At 35.1% G+C, this 17,199-nt stretch overlaps 1 protein-coding gene across 1 annotated transcript; it reads left to right on the top strand.

The window, feature by feature from the left end:
• Nucleotides 1-9,204: 9,204 nt before the first annotated feature.
• On the top strand, nucleotides 9,205-10,008 carry LOC133085319 (olfactory receptor 4K15-like). The gene has a single exon (XM_061182306.1). It carries the CDS (start codon nucleotides 9,205-9,207, stop codon nucleotides 10,006-10,008), a length of 804 nt encoding a protein of 267 aa, XP_061038289.1.
• Nucleotides 10,009-17,199: the final 7,191 nt, after the last annotated feature.

Below are 17,199 nucleotides of genomic sequence, written 5' to 3'. Positions count from 1 at the left end.
CCACTTGAGCCAGCTGCCCTTAAGGAGAGCAACTGCTCTGAGTGACTGCACTATTGAATGTGACTAGACTTGGCCCATTTTGCTGCAAAAAAAGTTGTGAAGTAGAGAAAAGTTTTTGATTTGTGTGCATGGCATTTCAATATTATTTTCATAGCTGCTTTATATGTCTGGTCTCTTTTTCTCTTTTTTATACCTCTGAGATATTTTTATACCCATTCTCGACATCTTCTATTGAGACAACCTTGAGACATGGAATATCTTGCTTAATCACTCCTGCTCTCCCCTCCCCCTAGTTTGTTGTTACTGAATCAAAACTTTTATATGTCTTGTTTTATTAGAAGCCTACTCTTGGCTATCACATTTTGTGTCTAAAGTGGAAGGACTGCTGTTTATGTATTCTCATTGCTTATGGGGCTATGTAGATTTATCAGATCTGAATGCAACCTGGTTGTTCAGTCTGTCTGTTTCTCATGGCAATCACATTATATGAGATGGTGTGCCCACCCGTGTGTGTGTGTGTGTGTGTGCGTGTGTGTGTGTTTTGTCCTGGAAGACAGAGATTCTGCCTTAATCTATTGCAATTGTGTAGTAAGACATTTTAAAAGAAGATTATTTAAGATTTTTATCCTGAATAATTGTATGATTTTTCTCAGCTGAGGTTTTTGTACAGTATCTGAGAAAGAATAAATGTCATCTTGTCTAGAAACTCAAACTATGAAGCTAGTGAATCTTGGCCAGTCACTAGAAATGAGGGTATCTTTTACTTAAGAACATATAAATTGTACTTCAGTACATATAGTGAGTACAAAATATTCAGAAACAAAGAGAGAAAAAGCATAATATTAATGTGAGGCAATTGATATGAATAAGTTTCAGAAATACCCTAACTTATGAGACATCCACGAATTCTTCTGCTGCTTTTATTGAAGAAAAAGCTTACTTAGCTACCACATATCTTAGTGGTAGCTTCCTAAGCCATTTGACTGAATTTTTAAAACTCATTTTATTTGTCTTTTATACTGTGGTGTGTGTCCTGATACCGTGGTATCCTATTCTATGCTATATTAATTAGTAATTTTTACTGACAATGGTACCCTAACAGTGGTATGTCAAATCAGCATGAATACACACCCTGTTTGGGTCTCCTGTTACAGTATTTCTTGGGGATACTAACTGTATAAAGTCATAATCCGAAGAAGATCCTGTAAATGCAAGAAACAGAAAACATACAGGACATATTGAATGAGTTAAACTGAGAGCAATATATGGGTTGGAGAGCTATGATATCAGAGTGGAATAAGAGCTTTTTCATATTTTTTCTACTGAACAAGTAACAAAATTCATTATAATATTGATAATAAATCCACCTTCAGTAATTTATCATTATACATTTTCTCATAAAATCCCCAGCCCTCTTTGTAAACAATACTCATTAACATTTTAAAGGGATAAGAAAATTAGATAGGTGGTCCAGTGGTAAAGAATCGCCTTACAATGCAGGGGATGCGGGTTCAATCCCTGGTTAGGGAACTAAGATCCCACAGGCTGTGGGGCAACTAAGCCCGCGCGCCACAACTACTGAGCTTGCGCGCCACAACTACTGAGCTTGTGCGCCTCAACTAGAGAGCCTGTGTGCTGCAAACTACAGAGCCCATGCGCTCTGGAACCCGCACACCACAACTACAGAGCCCATGTGTCCTGGAGCCTGCGTGCCACAACTAGAGAAAACCTGCACAACACTACTAGAGAGAAACCCGCATGCTGCAATGACAGATCGTGCACGCCTCAACGAAAGATCCTGCATGCCGCAACTAAGACCTGATGCAGCCAAAAATAAATAAAAAATAAACAAATAATAAAAAAGTTAAAGCAAAGAAAATTAGATAATTTCCCAAAACTCAGGAAAATAAGAGAAAAATTAATATTTAAAAATTTTCTGTCTGAATTTTATTGTAATGAGATATTTACAATATCAGAACAAGAAGGAAACAATGCCAGTAAATCCATGTGTCCAGAAAAATCAGCATTTGAAATAGGGCATGCAAAATTTTAACTTACTCCTTGGATGTGTATCAAAAAGAAAAGTCAGAGAGGGGAAATAAAATATTCCCACAGCATGTGAGGGACTTCTGAAGAATTGGATGATCCAGTTTGTAACCTGCCATGAGTGGCAAAGAGTGAATAAAAGATTTTTTTCTCCCCAGCTTCAAAGCCCATATTTATGGTCAAGGTGAAAGCCCAGATGAAGGTGTTGCCTATATTTATTACCTTGCATCATGGCCTTTTGAGATTTGGTGCCCACTTTCCTGATATTTTAAAAGTATTTGTTCAACAGATGAGATTGTTTTTGAATTTTACTTATTTACAATTAAATCCCAAGCCCTGCTATTCCTTGAGGAATAGCGCACTTGCAGAATAGATTCTTATCTTCTCTTGAGCTTACACTAACCAGGTATTGCAAAAGGTTCCTGGGGAATAATTAGATAATAATAGAATTTGTTGTAATAGCTACAATAAGAACATGTGCCATTAGAGTCCCTGTTTATATTTTAAAGAAAGAGAAAAAAATTCTTTCCCCCCTAATATTGTCAAGTTTTTTGTTTAGAGACATTTCAGTTGAGATTTTATGATAGCCATTGGAAAATTACATTTTAAGTACTAAGACTGGTATAGGGTTATTCAACAAATGTTTAAGTGCTTAACAGACAGGATAGAGCATGTTTTAAAAAACAGAAAAAAAAAAATCCTACCTACCTGGAACAATTCAATTGAGGTGGGGAGCAACAGAAAATAAAATCATTGTGAATAACTGAATTACAACATTTTTTTTCCATTGGAGAAAAATGAAGCATGGGAGTGGGATGGATTGGAAATGTGGCAGGACTTGTAATTTTAAACAGGGTCTTTAAAAAAGCCTAACAGAGACCTTAACATTTGAGCAGAAGCTTGAAAGAGTGAGGGAAAAAACCTAGAGGATATTGAGAGAGATTTCAGACAGAAGGAAGAGCTAATGCTAGGAAGAAGAGTAGGAGTATGTTTGGCATATCAGAGGAAGAGCAGGGAGGGCAGTGTGCTGGAGTAGGGTAAACTGGCACCCAGCCCTATTATCTCTATTTCTTCTTTATATAGCATCTGTACTTCACTGTACTCTTTAAAAAACTTTTTTCCCAGCTTACTGAGATATAATTGACATACAACAATGTATGAGTTTAAGGTGTACAATGTATTAATTTGATACACTTATATATTGCAAAATGATTACCTCCATAGCATTAGCTAACACCTCCACCACCTCACATAATTACTGTTTTTCTTTTGTGGTGAGAACATTGAAGATCTACTCTGTTAGCAGCTTTAAGTATATAGTACAGTATTGTTGACAATAATCACTATGATGTGCATTAGATCCCTGAGTTCAGCTTTTTAAGATTTTACATACAAGTGATATCATACAATATTTGTCTTTTTCTATCTGACTTATTTCACTTAGCATAATGCCCTCAAGTTCCATCTGTGTTGTCACAAATGGCAAGACTTCTTTCTTTCTCATGGCTGAATAATATTCCATCATATATATATCACATCTTCTTTATCCATTCATCTGTAGATGGACACTTAAGTTGTTTCCATATCTTGACAATCGTCAATATTGCTGCAATGAACATGGGGTGCAGATATCTCTGGGAGATAGTGATTTCATTTTCTTTGAATATATACCCAGAAGTGGGATTGCTGCATCGTATGATAGTTCTATTTTTAATTTTTTGAGGAACCTCCATACTATTTTCCATTGTGGCTGTACCAGTTTGCATTCCACTAACAGTGCACAAGGATCTCTTTTCTCCATATCCTCGCCAACACTTGTTATCCCTTTACTTTTTTTTTTTTTTTAAACATCTTTATTGAAGTATAATTGCTTTACAATGGTGTGTTAGCTTCTGCTTTATAACAAAGTGAATCAGTTATACATATACATATGTTCCCATATCTCTTCCCTCTTGCATCTCCCTCCCTCCCACCCTCCCTATCCCACCCCTCTAGGTGGTCACAAAGCACCGAGCTGATCTCCCTGTGCTATGCGGCTGCTTCCCACTAGCTATCTATTTTACATTTGGTAGTGTATATATGTCCATGACACTCTCTCACCCTGTCACATCTCACCCCTCCCCCTCCCCATATCCTCAAGTCCATTCTCTAGTAGGTCTGTGTCTTTATTCCCATCTTGCCACTAGGTTCTTCATGACCTTTTTTTTTTTCCCTTAGATTCCATATATATGTGTTAGCATACTGTATTTCTTTTTCTCTTTCTGACTTACTTCACTCTGTATGACAGACTCTAACTCCATCCACCTCATTACAAACACCTCCATTTCATTTCTTTTTATGGCTGAGTAATATTCCATTGTATATATGTGCCACATCTTCTTTATCCATTCATCCGATGATGGACACCTAGGTTGCTTCCATGTCCTGGCTATCGTAAACAGAGCTGCAATGAATATTTTGGTACATGACTCTTTCTGAATTATGGTTTTCTCAGGGTATATGCCCAGTAGTGGGATTGCTGGGTTGTATGGTAGTTCTATTTTTAGTTTTTTAAGGAACCTCCATACTGTTCTCCATAGTGGCTGTATCAATTTACATTCCCACCAACAGTGCAAGAGTGTTCCCTTTTCTCTACACCCTCTCCAGCATTTATTGTTTCTAGATTTTTTGATGATGGCCATTCTGACCGGTGTGAGGTGATACCTCATTGTAGTTTTGATTTGCATTTCTCTAATGATTAATGATGTTGAGCATTCTTTCATGTGTCTGTTGGCAATCTGTATATCTTCTTTGGAGAAATGTCTATTTAGGTCTTCTGCCCATTTTTGGATTGGGTTGTTTGTTTTTTTGTTATTGAGCTGCATGAGCTGCTTGTAAATCTTGGAGATTAATCCTTTGTCAGTTGCTTCATTTGCAAATATTTTCTCCCATTCTGAGGGTTGTCTTTTGGTCTTGTTTATGGTTTCCTTTGCTGTGCAAAAGCTTTGAAGTTTCATTAGGTCCCATTTGTTTATTTGTGTTTTTATTTCCATTTCTCTAGGAGCTGGGTCAAAAAGGATCTTGCTGTGATTTATGTCATAGAGTGTTCTGCCTATGTTTTCCTCTAAGAGTTTGATAGTGTCTGGCCTTACACTTAGGTCTTTAATCCATTTTGAGTTTATTTTTGTGTATGGTGTCAGGGAGTGTTCTAATTTCATACTTTTACATGTACCTGTCCAATTTTCCCAGCACCACTTATTGAAGAGGCTGTCTTTTCTCCACTGTATATGCTTGCCTCCTTTATCAAAGATAAGGTGACCATATGTGCGTGGGCTTATCTCTGGGCTTTCTATCCTGTTCCATTGATCTATATTTCTGAAAAACAAACAATTTAGTGCAGTTATCAGTGAAACCAAAATATAGTTCTTGGAGAGGCAAAAAAAAAGACAGGACCAGGACTGAACGAAATAAAAAAGGACCTATACTATACAAGTAATCATTAGGGATTAGAAAAATGGCCATATATTCACATATTGAGGAGATTAAACAATTAATGAATATTATGTAAAAGCAGAAGACAACAGATTCACAGGATGTTTGTTAATTTCCTAAAAAGCATAAGTTGCCACATTTTCTTAGGGAGAGGAAAAAAACTGAAGTCAACAATAACTATGGAATACATTGAAAAAGAGGTTAAAGATGCTGCCCTATAGAAGTCACAGGACACATTCAATTTAAATACAAAGTCTTCCAAAACTTCAAAGAACAGATAATAGATAATACTAGGGAATACAAATACTTTTCTGAGTACTCCAACTCATTTTATGAGTCTATCATTGTCTCAATTCCAAAACTGGATGTGGATAGCACAACTTCAAAATACTACAGGCCAGTTTCACTTGTAAATCTATGTGCAAAAGTCCTATTTAAAAAAAAAAAATTAGTACATCAAACCCAGGTTATGATATTCTCATATAATACATCGTAAGTAGGATTTATGCTAAGTATGCAAATATATTCACATTGGATGCTCTATTAGTGATATTTAATAGTTAAGAACAAAAGAGGAATTTATTATATATTCTTATCGTGGGGTATCAGATGTTCTCTGCTGAGTTTTTCCATATTCCAACTAAGGTGGAGAATATCACTAAAGATTCAATTCTTCATAAAATATTTCAGAAATTCTCACATCAAATTTCCCTAAATCTATTCAAGTGCCTGTAATCAGTAGAGGTAAGACGCAGGGGCAAAGCTCTGGGAGTTGAGAGAAAACTGAAAGTGATTTGGTTCTCTGGACTGAAAGCATTTTCCCTACTCAGTGACCCAGCTAACTTCTAATGACAAAGAATCACCATGAGACACATCTATCCTCCCACAGTCCCAGTTCATTCCCCAGTCCTGAACAAAATAGAGAAATAATAAAGTGGGAAAAGGGTGAAACAGAGTGCTTAGAGGAACAGGAGGTTTGCCCAAGTCAACATTTATTATAGTTATACATCTGATGCAGCTTTCTTATAGGAGCATTTAATTTGGAAGAAACCAAAACTTGTTTCAACTTTCTTGAAATCTGCAGATAATTAAACCTGGTATGTTTTCTTCATTTTGTGTCAAGCACTTGCTTGATCCATTTACTTTGGATTTTTTCTTTGAAAAATGTTAATGAGACATTTAACTAGAGAAGGAAATTTGGAGCAATGGCTGTGATATTTGGACTTAACAGTTTTGTTGAAATTCTTCTTCCTCAACCACAAAATATTTACATCCATGTTAGTCTGGCACATAAAATTTTACTTTGGTTATGATAGAAAATGGTTTAAGGATCAATTTCTGTAATATTTGAGCTGATTTTTAAATTTTATTTTAAGGTCTTTCTTCTGAAAAACTGAGCAGAGGAGACTCTACAAATGCATAATAACACTTTATATTTGTCACAGTTCATCCCAGCACAGTCCAACACCCAGACAAAAATAGCACTTGGTAGAAGGATACAGTGTTACTCTCCGTGAAGATTTCTGGCATTTTTCTTCCCCCTCCTCCCACACTCGTTAATTTCTCATTCACTTTCACTAACAGACAGTTGTCATTTCATAGGTGACTGACCAAATTAAAAGGTGTGGTCAAGAATAGTTTTATTCCCAATGCTTTCTTAAACCCATACTTTCTCCTTTTGGATACGAATTCCCTACCCAACAAGAGAATGCAACAGAGGATGCCCTTTCCACTCCAAGTAATAGTTATTGATCTAAATGTCCTTTGGAATGGTTCCATTTTAGTTATTTTTTCACAGGATTCATCGTTCATTCTCTTGATTATTTTTTTATGCTCAAATTTTTGGAAGAATCTTTGTAAAGTGTAAGAGAGCAATAACCCATGTAGCAAATATTATCAGAGAATAAAATTTTCCAGATTAATACATTTTAAACTAAAATTTATCTCTTTAAGGAAAAAGCATTAACCAAATATATATCACCTCCTACCTTTTTAACTAGAAAGGGCTATTATTATCAAGTTCATTTATGGTACATTTAGTACTATTTAAAGGGGTTTTATATCAACTGCCTAAACTCAGCTCCTCTCATCTTCCAATCTGGATAATTCCATTTGTCACAAACTCTTAAACCATACCTTTTAGATTCCATTAGAGACACTACTATCAAGGATTGTGGAAAGAGTTTTGAAAGCCCTGGGATGAAGTTCTGGATGTGTTGCTTGCTGGTAGTATAATATTGAGCATATTAGTTAACCTTTCTATGACTCTATTTCCTCAAATGAAAAATGGGAACAATAATCTCCTCCTCACCAGATTATTATATATACTTTAATGCTCACAAACTGTATGTAAAAACACTTCCAAACTAAACAGTTTTCCCCGCTGACATCAACCTTTTTTACACAGTTTTTTACAGACTGACCCTTATCACTTCAAATTATAACATAGAAAATGAAAAGTGAGAACATTTTTCTTAAAAAAAAAAAAACCTATCTTCTTTCCAACTAAAAGATTCTTGTGCTTCTAAACATATTTTTTTTAATGAATTCTCAAAGTCTTGTCTATCTCCTTGGAAGCTGTCTGCATTCTTCCAAAGAAGCTGCAGAGAGAACATAGGCAGAAAGGATTATTTTATAATATTTTGGCAAATTGTTTATTAGCTCAGTTGTGTATTATCTTAATTGTTATTTGTTTATTATCACTTATTGTTTATTATCTCAATTTTTGCCTAATGAGAAAGCATTGTGTTGCTGGATATTTATCAAAGATACCTAATTTTACTATGTCAGAAAAATCCTAGTCAAAACCTACAAATTCCATATCCTGAATATATTCTTCTTTTGGAAGGTTTCTGAAATGATAAGTGAAATGTTACAGTGGCCTTCAAATGATCTATTTTTCAACTATGTTAACTAGTTCAGATCTTTGCATTTCATGGCTATCACCTTATCTATTGATATTCTGTAATGACATTCTGGCCATCTCAGTTTACTTATTTTCATATGGTACTGTGTTAGCTTCAAGGGACTTTACTTCAAACCAAAACAGCTGTCATAACTTCAGAGACAATATGGATTAAATGGTTTTAATGGTGTGATAATGGAGGTGAAGTAATAGAGAAAGAGCAGAGGCAAGAGGAGAGAGACCCACAGTAAAACTCACAGGTCTTTTCCTTGTAAGTGTGGCCTCTTGAGAATTCTCTAAGAATTGAAGTTGCTTGTAGATAATCCCAAGTGGATAAAGAAAATCAGCAAGGCAAGAAGGTAGTACAAGAATCTGGATACCTTAGCACTTCCTATTAATTGTGGTATTTGCAATGTAGATTTATTTTTTGTTTAGCATCAGATATAACCCACAAATGTATAAAGTGAAGTTGTTGATTTACTACATCTGCACCTCATAGCTATTCTTCATCAGTAAGGATAATTGAGAGAAGAATCTATTTGTTAAAATTACAGATAAAACATTTCCTATTAGGAATAATTCTAGAGCATTTTAAATTAATGTTGAGAAGAACCCTTCAGGATCAGGGTCTACTTTTTTGCTCTCGATAATAATTTATTAATGTTTCTCCTTGTAGGTACTTCATAGACCAAGGAAATAATTCTAGGGTGGCTGAGTTTGTGTTGCTGGGACTCTCCAGTTCCTGGGAGCTCCAGTATTTCTTCTTCACGTTCTTTACTTTCATGTACGTCATCATTGTGCTGGGCAACCTCCTCATCATCCTCACAGGAATCTCTGAACCTGCCCTGCACACACCCATGTACATCATACTCAATAATCTTTCTGTTCTTGATGTGTTTCTGGCCACTTATATAACGTCCAAGATGATTCATGATTTCCTTCATGAACCCAAGACCATCTCCTTTGAGGGCTGCATTGCCCAGATATTCTTACTCCATGTCTTTGCTGGTGGTGAGATGGTGCTCCTTGTAGCCATGGCATATGACAGATATGTAGCCATATGCAAACCTTTCCATTATGCAACTATCATGAACTTATGCAAATGTACAGGTCTGGTAGTAGGCTCTTGGGTGATTGGGGTCATGCACTCCCTGAGCCAGGTATCTTTCACTGTAAACCTGCCCTTTTGTGGTCCAAACATAGTGGACAGTTATTACTGTGACCTTACTTTGGTCATCAAACTTGCCTATATGGATACTTATGTTCCTGAAGTGTTGATGCTTTTGGATAGTGGTCTCATGGGGGTGACTTCACTCTTGCTCTTGCTGGTCTCCTACACAGTCATCCTGGTCGCTGTGCGACATCATTCCTCAGCGGACATGACCAAGGCCTGCAACACTCTGACTGCCCACATCATTGTAGTCACCCTCTTTTTTGGGCCCTGTATCTTCATCTATGCCTGGCCTTTCAGCAACTTCCCAGTGGATAAACTCCTTTCTGTGTTCTCTATGGTTTTCACACCTATATTGAACCCCATCATCTACACATTGAGAAATAAAGAGGTGAAATCGGCATGCATAAACTGAAGACCTGGTATGTACGTTCTAGGCTGCCTTCTCAGCTGCCTCTCCCAAGACAAGATGTGTTGAGCTGAGTAGACAGAAAGAAACTTGAGGAAACCTGGACTTTCCCTTTTCCTGTGGACCGCCATTGTTTTTAAAAATTGTTTAAATTGATAAAGGTAATGTGTGTTCTTTGTTAAATATTTGTAGTAAAGAAGCTTACATACAATTATGCATTCTCTAACCACACTTATTTTTGCTATAGTTTTATAGTTTATAGTTAATTTGCTTATATTTGCTACCTAATATCAGTGACAAGATATTTCACAAATTATTGTACAATTTAAGTTGTATGAGTATGTTACTGGCACAAACACAGACACATAGATCAATGGAACAGGATAGAGAGCCCAGAAATAAGCGCATGTACTTATGGTCAATTAATCTACAACAAAGGAGGCAAGAATATGCAATGGAGAAAAGACATCTTCAATATGTGGTGCTGGGAAAACTGGACAGCTACATGTAAAATGATGAAATTAGAACATTTTCTAACACCATATACAAAAATAAACTCAAAATGGATTAAAGACCTAAATGTAAGACCAGAACCATAAAACTCATAGAAGAAAACATAGGTAGAACACACTTTGACATAAATCATAGCACTATTTCTTTTTTGGATCTGTTTCCTAAAGCAAAGGAAATAAAAATCAAAAATAAACAAATGGGACCTAATTAAACTTAAAAGCTTTTGCACAGCAACGGAAACCATCAAGAAAATGAAAAGACAACCTACTTAATGGGAGAAAATATTTGTAAATTATATGACCAATAAGGGGTCAATATCCAAAATATGTAAACAGCTCATACAACTCAACATCAAATAAACCAACAACTCGATTTAAAAATGGGCAGAAGAACTGAATAGACATTTTTCCAAAGAGGGCATGCAGATGGCCAACAGGCACATACATGAAAGATTATCAACATTCCTAATCATCAGGGAAATGCAAATCAAAACCACAATGAGATATTACGGCAAACCTGTCAGAATGGCTATCATCAAAAGGAACACAAATAACAAATGTTGGCAAGGATGTGGAGAAAAGGGAACCCTTTTACACTGTTGGTGGGAATGTAAATTGGTGCAGCACTGTGGGAAACAGTATGGAGGTTTCTCAAAAAACTAAAAATAGAACTACCATATGACCCAGCAATTCCACTCCTGGGTATACATCTGAAAAAAATCTCCCCAAACCACTAATTCAAAATGATACATGCACACCAATGTTCATAGCAGCATTATTTACAATTACCAAGATATGGAAGCAACCTAAGTGTCCATCGACAGATGAACGGATAAAGAAGATGCAGTATATCTATATACAAGGGAATACTACTCAGCCATAGAAAAGAATGAAAATTTGCCATTTGCAACAACATGGATGGAATTTGAGGGTATTATGCTAAATGAAAGAAGTCAGACAGAGAAAGACAAGCACTGTATGATATCACTTATATGTGGAATCTAAAAAATATAACCAACTAGTGAATATAACAAAAAAAGAAGCAGACTCACAGATACATAGAACAAACTAGTGGTTACCAGTGGGGAGAGGGAAGGTAGGAGGAGCAACATATGGGTAGAAGATTTAGAGATACAAACTATTGTGTTTAAAATAAGATACAAGGACATATTGTATAACACAGGGAATATAGCTAATATTGGGCTGGCCAAAAAGTTAGTTTGGGTTTTTCCATAAGATGTTCCAGAAAAACCCAAACAAATTTTTGGCCAACCCAATATTTTATAATAACTGTAAATAGAGCATAAACTTTAAAAATTGTGAATCACTATATTGTACACCTGTAACTCATATAATATTGTACATCAACTATACTTCAGTAAAAAAATCATATGAAATTAATTTCATAAAATTTAGGTGCATACTCATACTGGGTAAACTAAAACTTGTTTCCTTTATGATTTAAAATACTTCAAGTAATCTATAAATTTAGTTCCAGTACTAAAAACAATCCCATTGATATTATTTTTTTCCCACACATTTTACATCAAAAAGATCCACAGAATAATTTAACGTATAAAAAATAATTTTATAAAAACTCAAGGTAATACTTTTCATGTCTGCCTTTATTTTATTTTTTCCCGTTCACATACAGAAACTGAGACTTTGCACACCACATTTTCTACAGCTTTATAAATGGATGTTTGTCAGGAACCATTGATTCTTTTATCATTTTATCCCTAAAACTCTGGTGACATCAAAATATGACAGCTAACAACTTTCTAAACCATAAAATATTTATATAACACAGACATGAAGTTTTAGACCCTTGGCAATAAGACTATATAAAAATAGAACAAGATCCCCATCATACATATTCTGAATCAGGTAATTACTGAGCCCTAATATGGTGTCTGTACACTGGTTTAAAGGGCAGCAAGCTCAAAGGCAGTTACTTTGGAGATCATTGAACTCTATGATCCAGAAGCACATATGATGTCACTGCAGTATTATAGACAACCCTAACTTCCTCCAACGTGGTCTCACTCTAGAATGTCAGATCCAGCTGATGCAAAGAAAGAGAGACAGCAACATTTACTCTGTGGAGGTATCATACTCATGCGATGCATTCACTGTGATTTTTAACATAATGTGTCCCAATAATTTGTCACCAGCATCTTGGATTTTTAGGTTGGGTGATTACCCAATCTTGTTCTATACTGTTGTTTCTTTCCTGGTGTCAGCATTATGATCAAAGATTACCTGGACAGCAATGACTGATATAGATACCTCCTATGCAGTTTTTCCACCCATAATGTGGAAACTATTTTAAGTCTATAACTCCATGGTGAGGAAAAGTTATTAGAGTTGTCTTGTGTTCTTCCTTTAAAACACACATTATCCTTGGTTCTTCTTGAGGCTTTAACCCAAGTATTTGCTTGTTTTCATAAGACTACAAGGGTTTCGTCCTCAAATCAGGGTCATCCATGCTTCTTTGGGTCTGGCTTCTTTCACTTAGAAAAATGTATTTAAAATTTAACCATGTTGTTGCATGACACAGTAGTTCATTCCTTTGGCAACAAATAGTACTCCATTGTATAAATGTACTGAAGTTTATCCATTTATCAGATGAAGGATATTTGGGTGGTTTCCAATTTTTGTAATTATGAACAAAGTTGCTATAGACATCCACATACAGGTTTTTGAGTAAACATAAATTTTCATTTCTCTTGAATAAATTCCTAGGAGATTATTGAGTCCTATGGTTTGTATTTTTTAAAGATAACTTTGTTAAGGTATAATTGATATACAATAAACTGAACTTATTTAAAATGCACAATTTGATAAATTTTGATATGTATCTATACCAGTGAAACTGTACCACAATCAAAACAACAAACATATCCATAGCCTCCAGAAGTTTCCTCCCACTCCTCCCCAACCCATTATACTTTTCTTATTTCTTGGTCTGACTCCTTTCACTCAGTATGATAATTTTAATTTTATCCATTTTGTTACATATATCAATAGTTCATCTCTTTTTATTGCTGCTAGTTTTCCATTTTATAGATATACACACATTTACAGTTTATCCATTCACCGTCGATAGCCTAGTTTTTGGTTATTACAAATATAGCTGCTCATTTGTATGTAAATCTTTGTATGAGTATATATTTTCTTTCTTTCTTGCATGCTTTCTTTTTTTCTTTCTTTCCTTTTTTTTAAAAAAATAAATAGCTAGGAATGGAATGTTTGGATCATATTATAGGTGTATAAGTTTAACTTTTTAAAGAAACTGACAAACTGTTTTCCAAAGGGCTTATATCGTTTTAGCATTCTTAAATTCCCTGGAGAGTTCCAGTTCCTCCGTATCTTTACTCAAATTCTGTATGACTGATCTTTTAAATTTTAGCCTTTCTAATAGGTGTGTAGTTTTATCTCGTATTCTCCCCCCACCTATATGCCTTTTATTTCTTTTCCTTGCTTTAATGCAGTACGTAAGACGTTCAGTACGATATTGAATAGCAGTGGTGAGAGAAGACATCATTACTTTGTTCCTGATCTTAAAGGAAAAGCCTCATCTTTTGTGAAGAATTATAAGTGTTGTACGTTTTTTAAATATCCTTTAAAGGTTAAGGGATTTTCCTTCTATTCTTAGTTTGTTGAGAGTGTTTATCATGAATAGATGTTATGCTTCTTTTTTTTTGTATCTATTGAGATGATTGTATCATTTTTCTTCTTCAGTCTGTTCATATAATAAATTGTATTGATGCTTAACCAGTCTTGTATTCTTCAGATAAACCTAACTTCATCATGATGTATTACTACTCTTATACATTGATAGATAAGATTTGCTAATATTTTGTTGAGAATTTTTACATATCTACTCTTGAGTGATAATGATCTGTAGTTTTCTTTTCTTGTGATATATTTGTTTTTGTATTAAGTTAATGCTGGCTTCATAAAATGAGCTGGGAAGTTTTCTATCTTCTATTTTCTGAATGTTATGTAGAATTGATATTATTTCTTCCTTAAATGTTTGGTAGAATTCACCAATGAAATCATCTTAGACTGGAGTTTTCATTTTTGGGAGATTTTCAAATACAAATTCTATTTCTTTTTTAGATATAGGACTATTCAAGTATTTACTTACCCTTGAGTGAGCTTTGATAGTTTGTGTCTTTCAAGGAATTGGTTCATTTTATCTAAGTTGTCTAATTTATTGTCATAAAGTGGGTTATCATATTTACTTATTATCTCTTTAATGTCTGTGAGGACATTTGGGGTCAGTAGTAATATTCCTCTCTTTTGTTCTTGCTATTGGTAATTAGTTTCTTTTCTCTCTCTCTTTTTTTTTTTTGGTCACTGGTAGGTAAAATTTATCATTTAAAAAATCTATTTCAAAGAACCAGCTTTTAGTTTTATTGATTTTCTTGATAGTTTTCTGTTTTTAGTTTATTGATTTCTGCTCTTATATTTGTTATTTTTTTCCCTCTGTTTCAGAGGTTATGAAACCTCTGAAGGATTGTTCATACTTGCTGTCTCATTGTTCATATCGCTCTGTTTTTGCTTTCTTGTACCTACTCCAGTCAGGCTTTCATTTCCATATTCCACTAAAACTGATTCTTTCAAAGTCACTAGTGACCTCTGTATTGGTAAATCCAGAGATTATTTCTTAATCCTTATCCTACTTGATTTATCAGTTGTACAATATTTGTTACAGCCGATTAGACACTGTTCTTCATTTTGGCTTTTAGAACACCATGCTTTTCTGGATTCCCTCATATTTTTTGAAGGCTCTTTCTGAATCTCTTTTTGGGTTCTTCCTCCTTTTTCTGACCTCGTAATGTTAGATTACCCCAGGGCTCATTCCTTGGAAGTCTTTGCCATCTGTTTTACACCACTGGAGATCTCATTTAACCTCAAGGCTTTAAAAACTATATGGTGATGAAAAATAGATTTATATTTTCAACTGGATCTCTCCCTCAAATTCCAGATTTTAATATCCACTATCACTTGGATATCTATCACCTGTCTCAAATTTAACATGTCCAAAATTGAACTTCTGATAGCCCCTCAAGGCTAATGGAGAAACCCATCTCAGTTAATGCAATCTTCATCTTTCCAATTGACCGGTCCTAAAGCTTTGGAATCATACTTTCTCTTACACCTGTCATTAAATCTGTCAGCAAATCATACTGAGTCCATCTTCAAAATATTCTCAGAATCTGACCACTTCTTACAACCTCTACTGTTACCAGATTCAAGTCATCATCATCACTTGCTTGAATTATTACAACAGCCTCCTTCTTAGTAAGTTTCCATGCTTCCAATCTTACCCTTCATTATATTCTAATATAGCAGCCAAAGTAATCATAATAAAATATGTCACTTCTCTGCCCAAAACATTCCAAAGTCTTCATCTGTTTCCTGCACCCTGAAACTAAAGTTGTTACAATGACCTCTAAATCCCAAAACTTCTGTCCCTTGTTACCCTTCTGATCTTAACTCCAACATTTCTCATGCTTGTTAACCCTGCTATAATCCACCTGGGCTTGTTACTGTTTCTAGAAAATGCCAAGCACCTACACCAGGCTCTTTTCATTTGATGTCCCCACTTCCTGGAAGAAATTCTCTTCCTTTTGACATTTGTATGGCTTACTTCTTCACCTCCTTCAAGTCTTTTCTTAAAGTAATCGTTTCAGTGAAGTCTTCCTTGACAACTCCATCTAAAACTAGAATATTTTCAACAATATTTATCATTCTTTCCTGCTTTATATTTTGCCCCATAGCACTTACTACCATCTAACACATTATATCATGTACTTATATTTTTTGTTGTCTGCTTCTCCCAACTACCCAATAAAAGCTTAATTAAGGGCAAGAGCTTTGTTTGTTTCATTCACTGCTGCATCCACTAAGCTTGGAAAATTGCCTGGTACATGGTAGGCATGCAATAATATTGTTGAATAAATTGGTCTTACTGCTATTTAAAGCCAAAAAAAAAAAAACAGTTTGCATAAACATAGTGGGAGTAAAAGCTACTCATTCCACATCTGCTATTTAATCCTCATTTATTTCCCCAAACCATAGAAAGGTTCTAAGCAAAAATGCTTCCCCTTCCCCCCCACCCCATACAGTGACATATAAGTAGCTACAAATGAATACGTAATTCTACCAAATATTCCTGCTGTAGGAGGCACCCTTTTTCTGATACTGTTGCTGGTTGAGCAAATCTGTAGGAAAGGTTGAGATTTCAGTCAGGAGACACAGTTTTTAGCCTCAAATCTGTTCCACAGTTTAACTTTCTTATTTTTTTTTTTATAATTAAAAAAAATATTTATTTATTTATTTGTGGCACAGTGGATAAGACTCCGCACTCCCAATGCAGGGGGCCCAGGTTTGATCCCTGGTCAGGGAACTAGATCCCACATGCATGCCACAACTAAGGAGCCCATGTGCCACAACTAAAGAACTGGTGAGCTGCAACTAAAGAACCTGTGAGCATCAACTAAGGAGCCCACAGTTTAACTTTCTTGAATTCCATTTCCTCATGTACAGAAGAAGTGAACCTAGCTAAATTAATTTGTTCTCAACCAAAATAAAAATAAGCACTGGAACACTTTTTTGTTCAAATATGAAATTGCAGGTTCTTACTATGTAAACAGATGAATGTATAGCTAAT

This window comes from Eubalaena glacialis, chromosome 2 (assembly GCF_028564815.1).
Source record: "Eubalaena glacialis isolate mEubGla1 chromosome 2, mEubGla1.1.hap2.+ XY, whole genome shotgun sequence".
Lineage (NCBI taxonomy): Eukaryota > Metazoa > Chordata > Mammalia > Artiodactyla > Balaenidae > Eubalaena > Eubalaena glacialis.
This window is presented reverse-complemented; position numbering and strand designations above follow the sequence as displayed.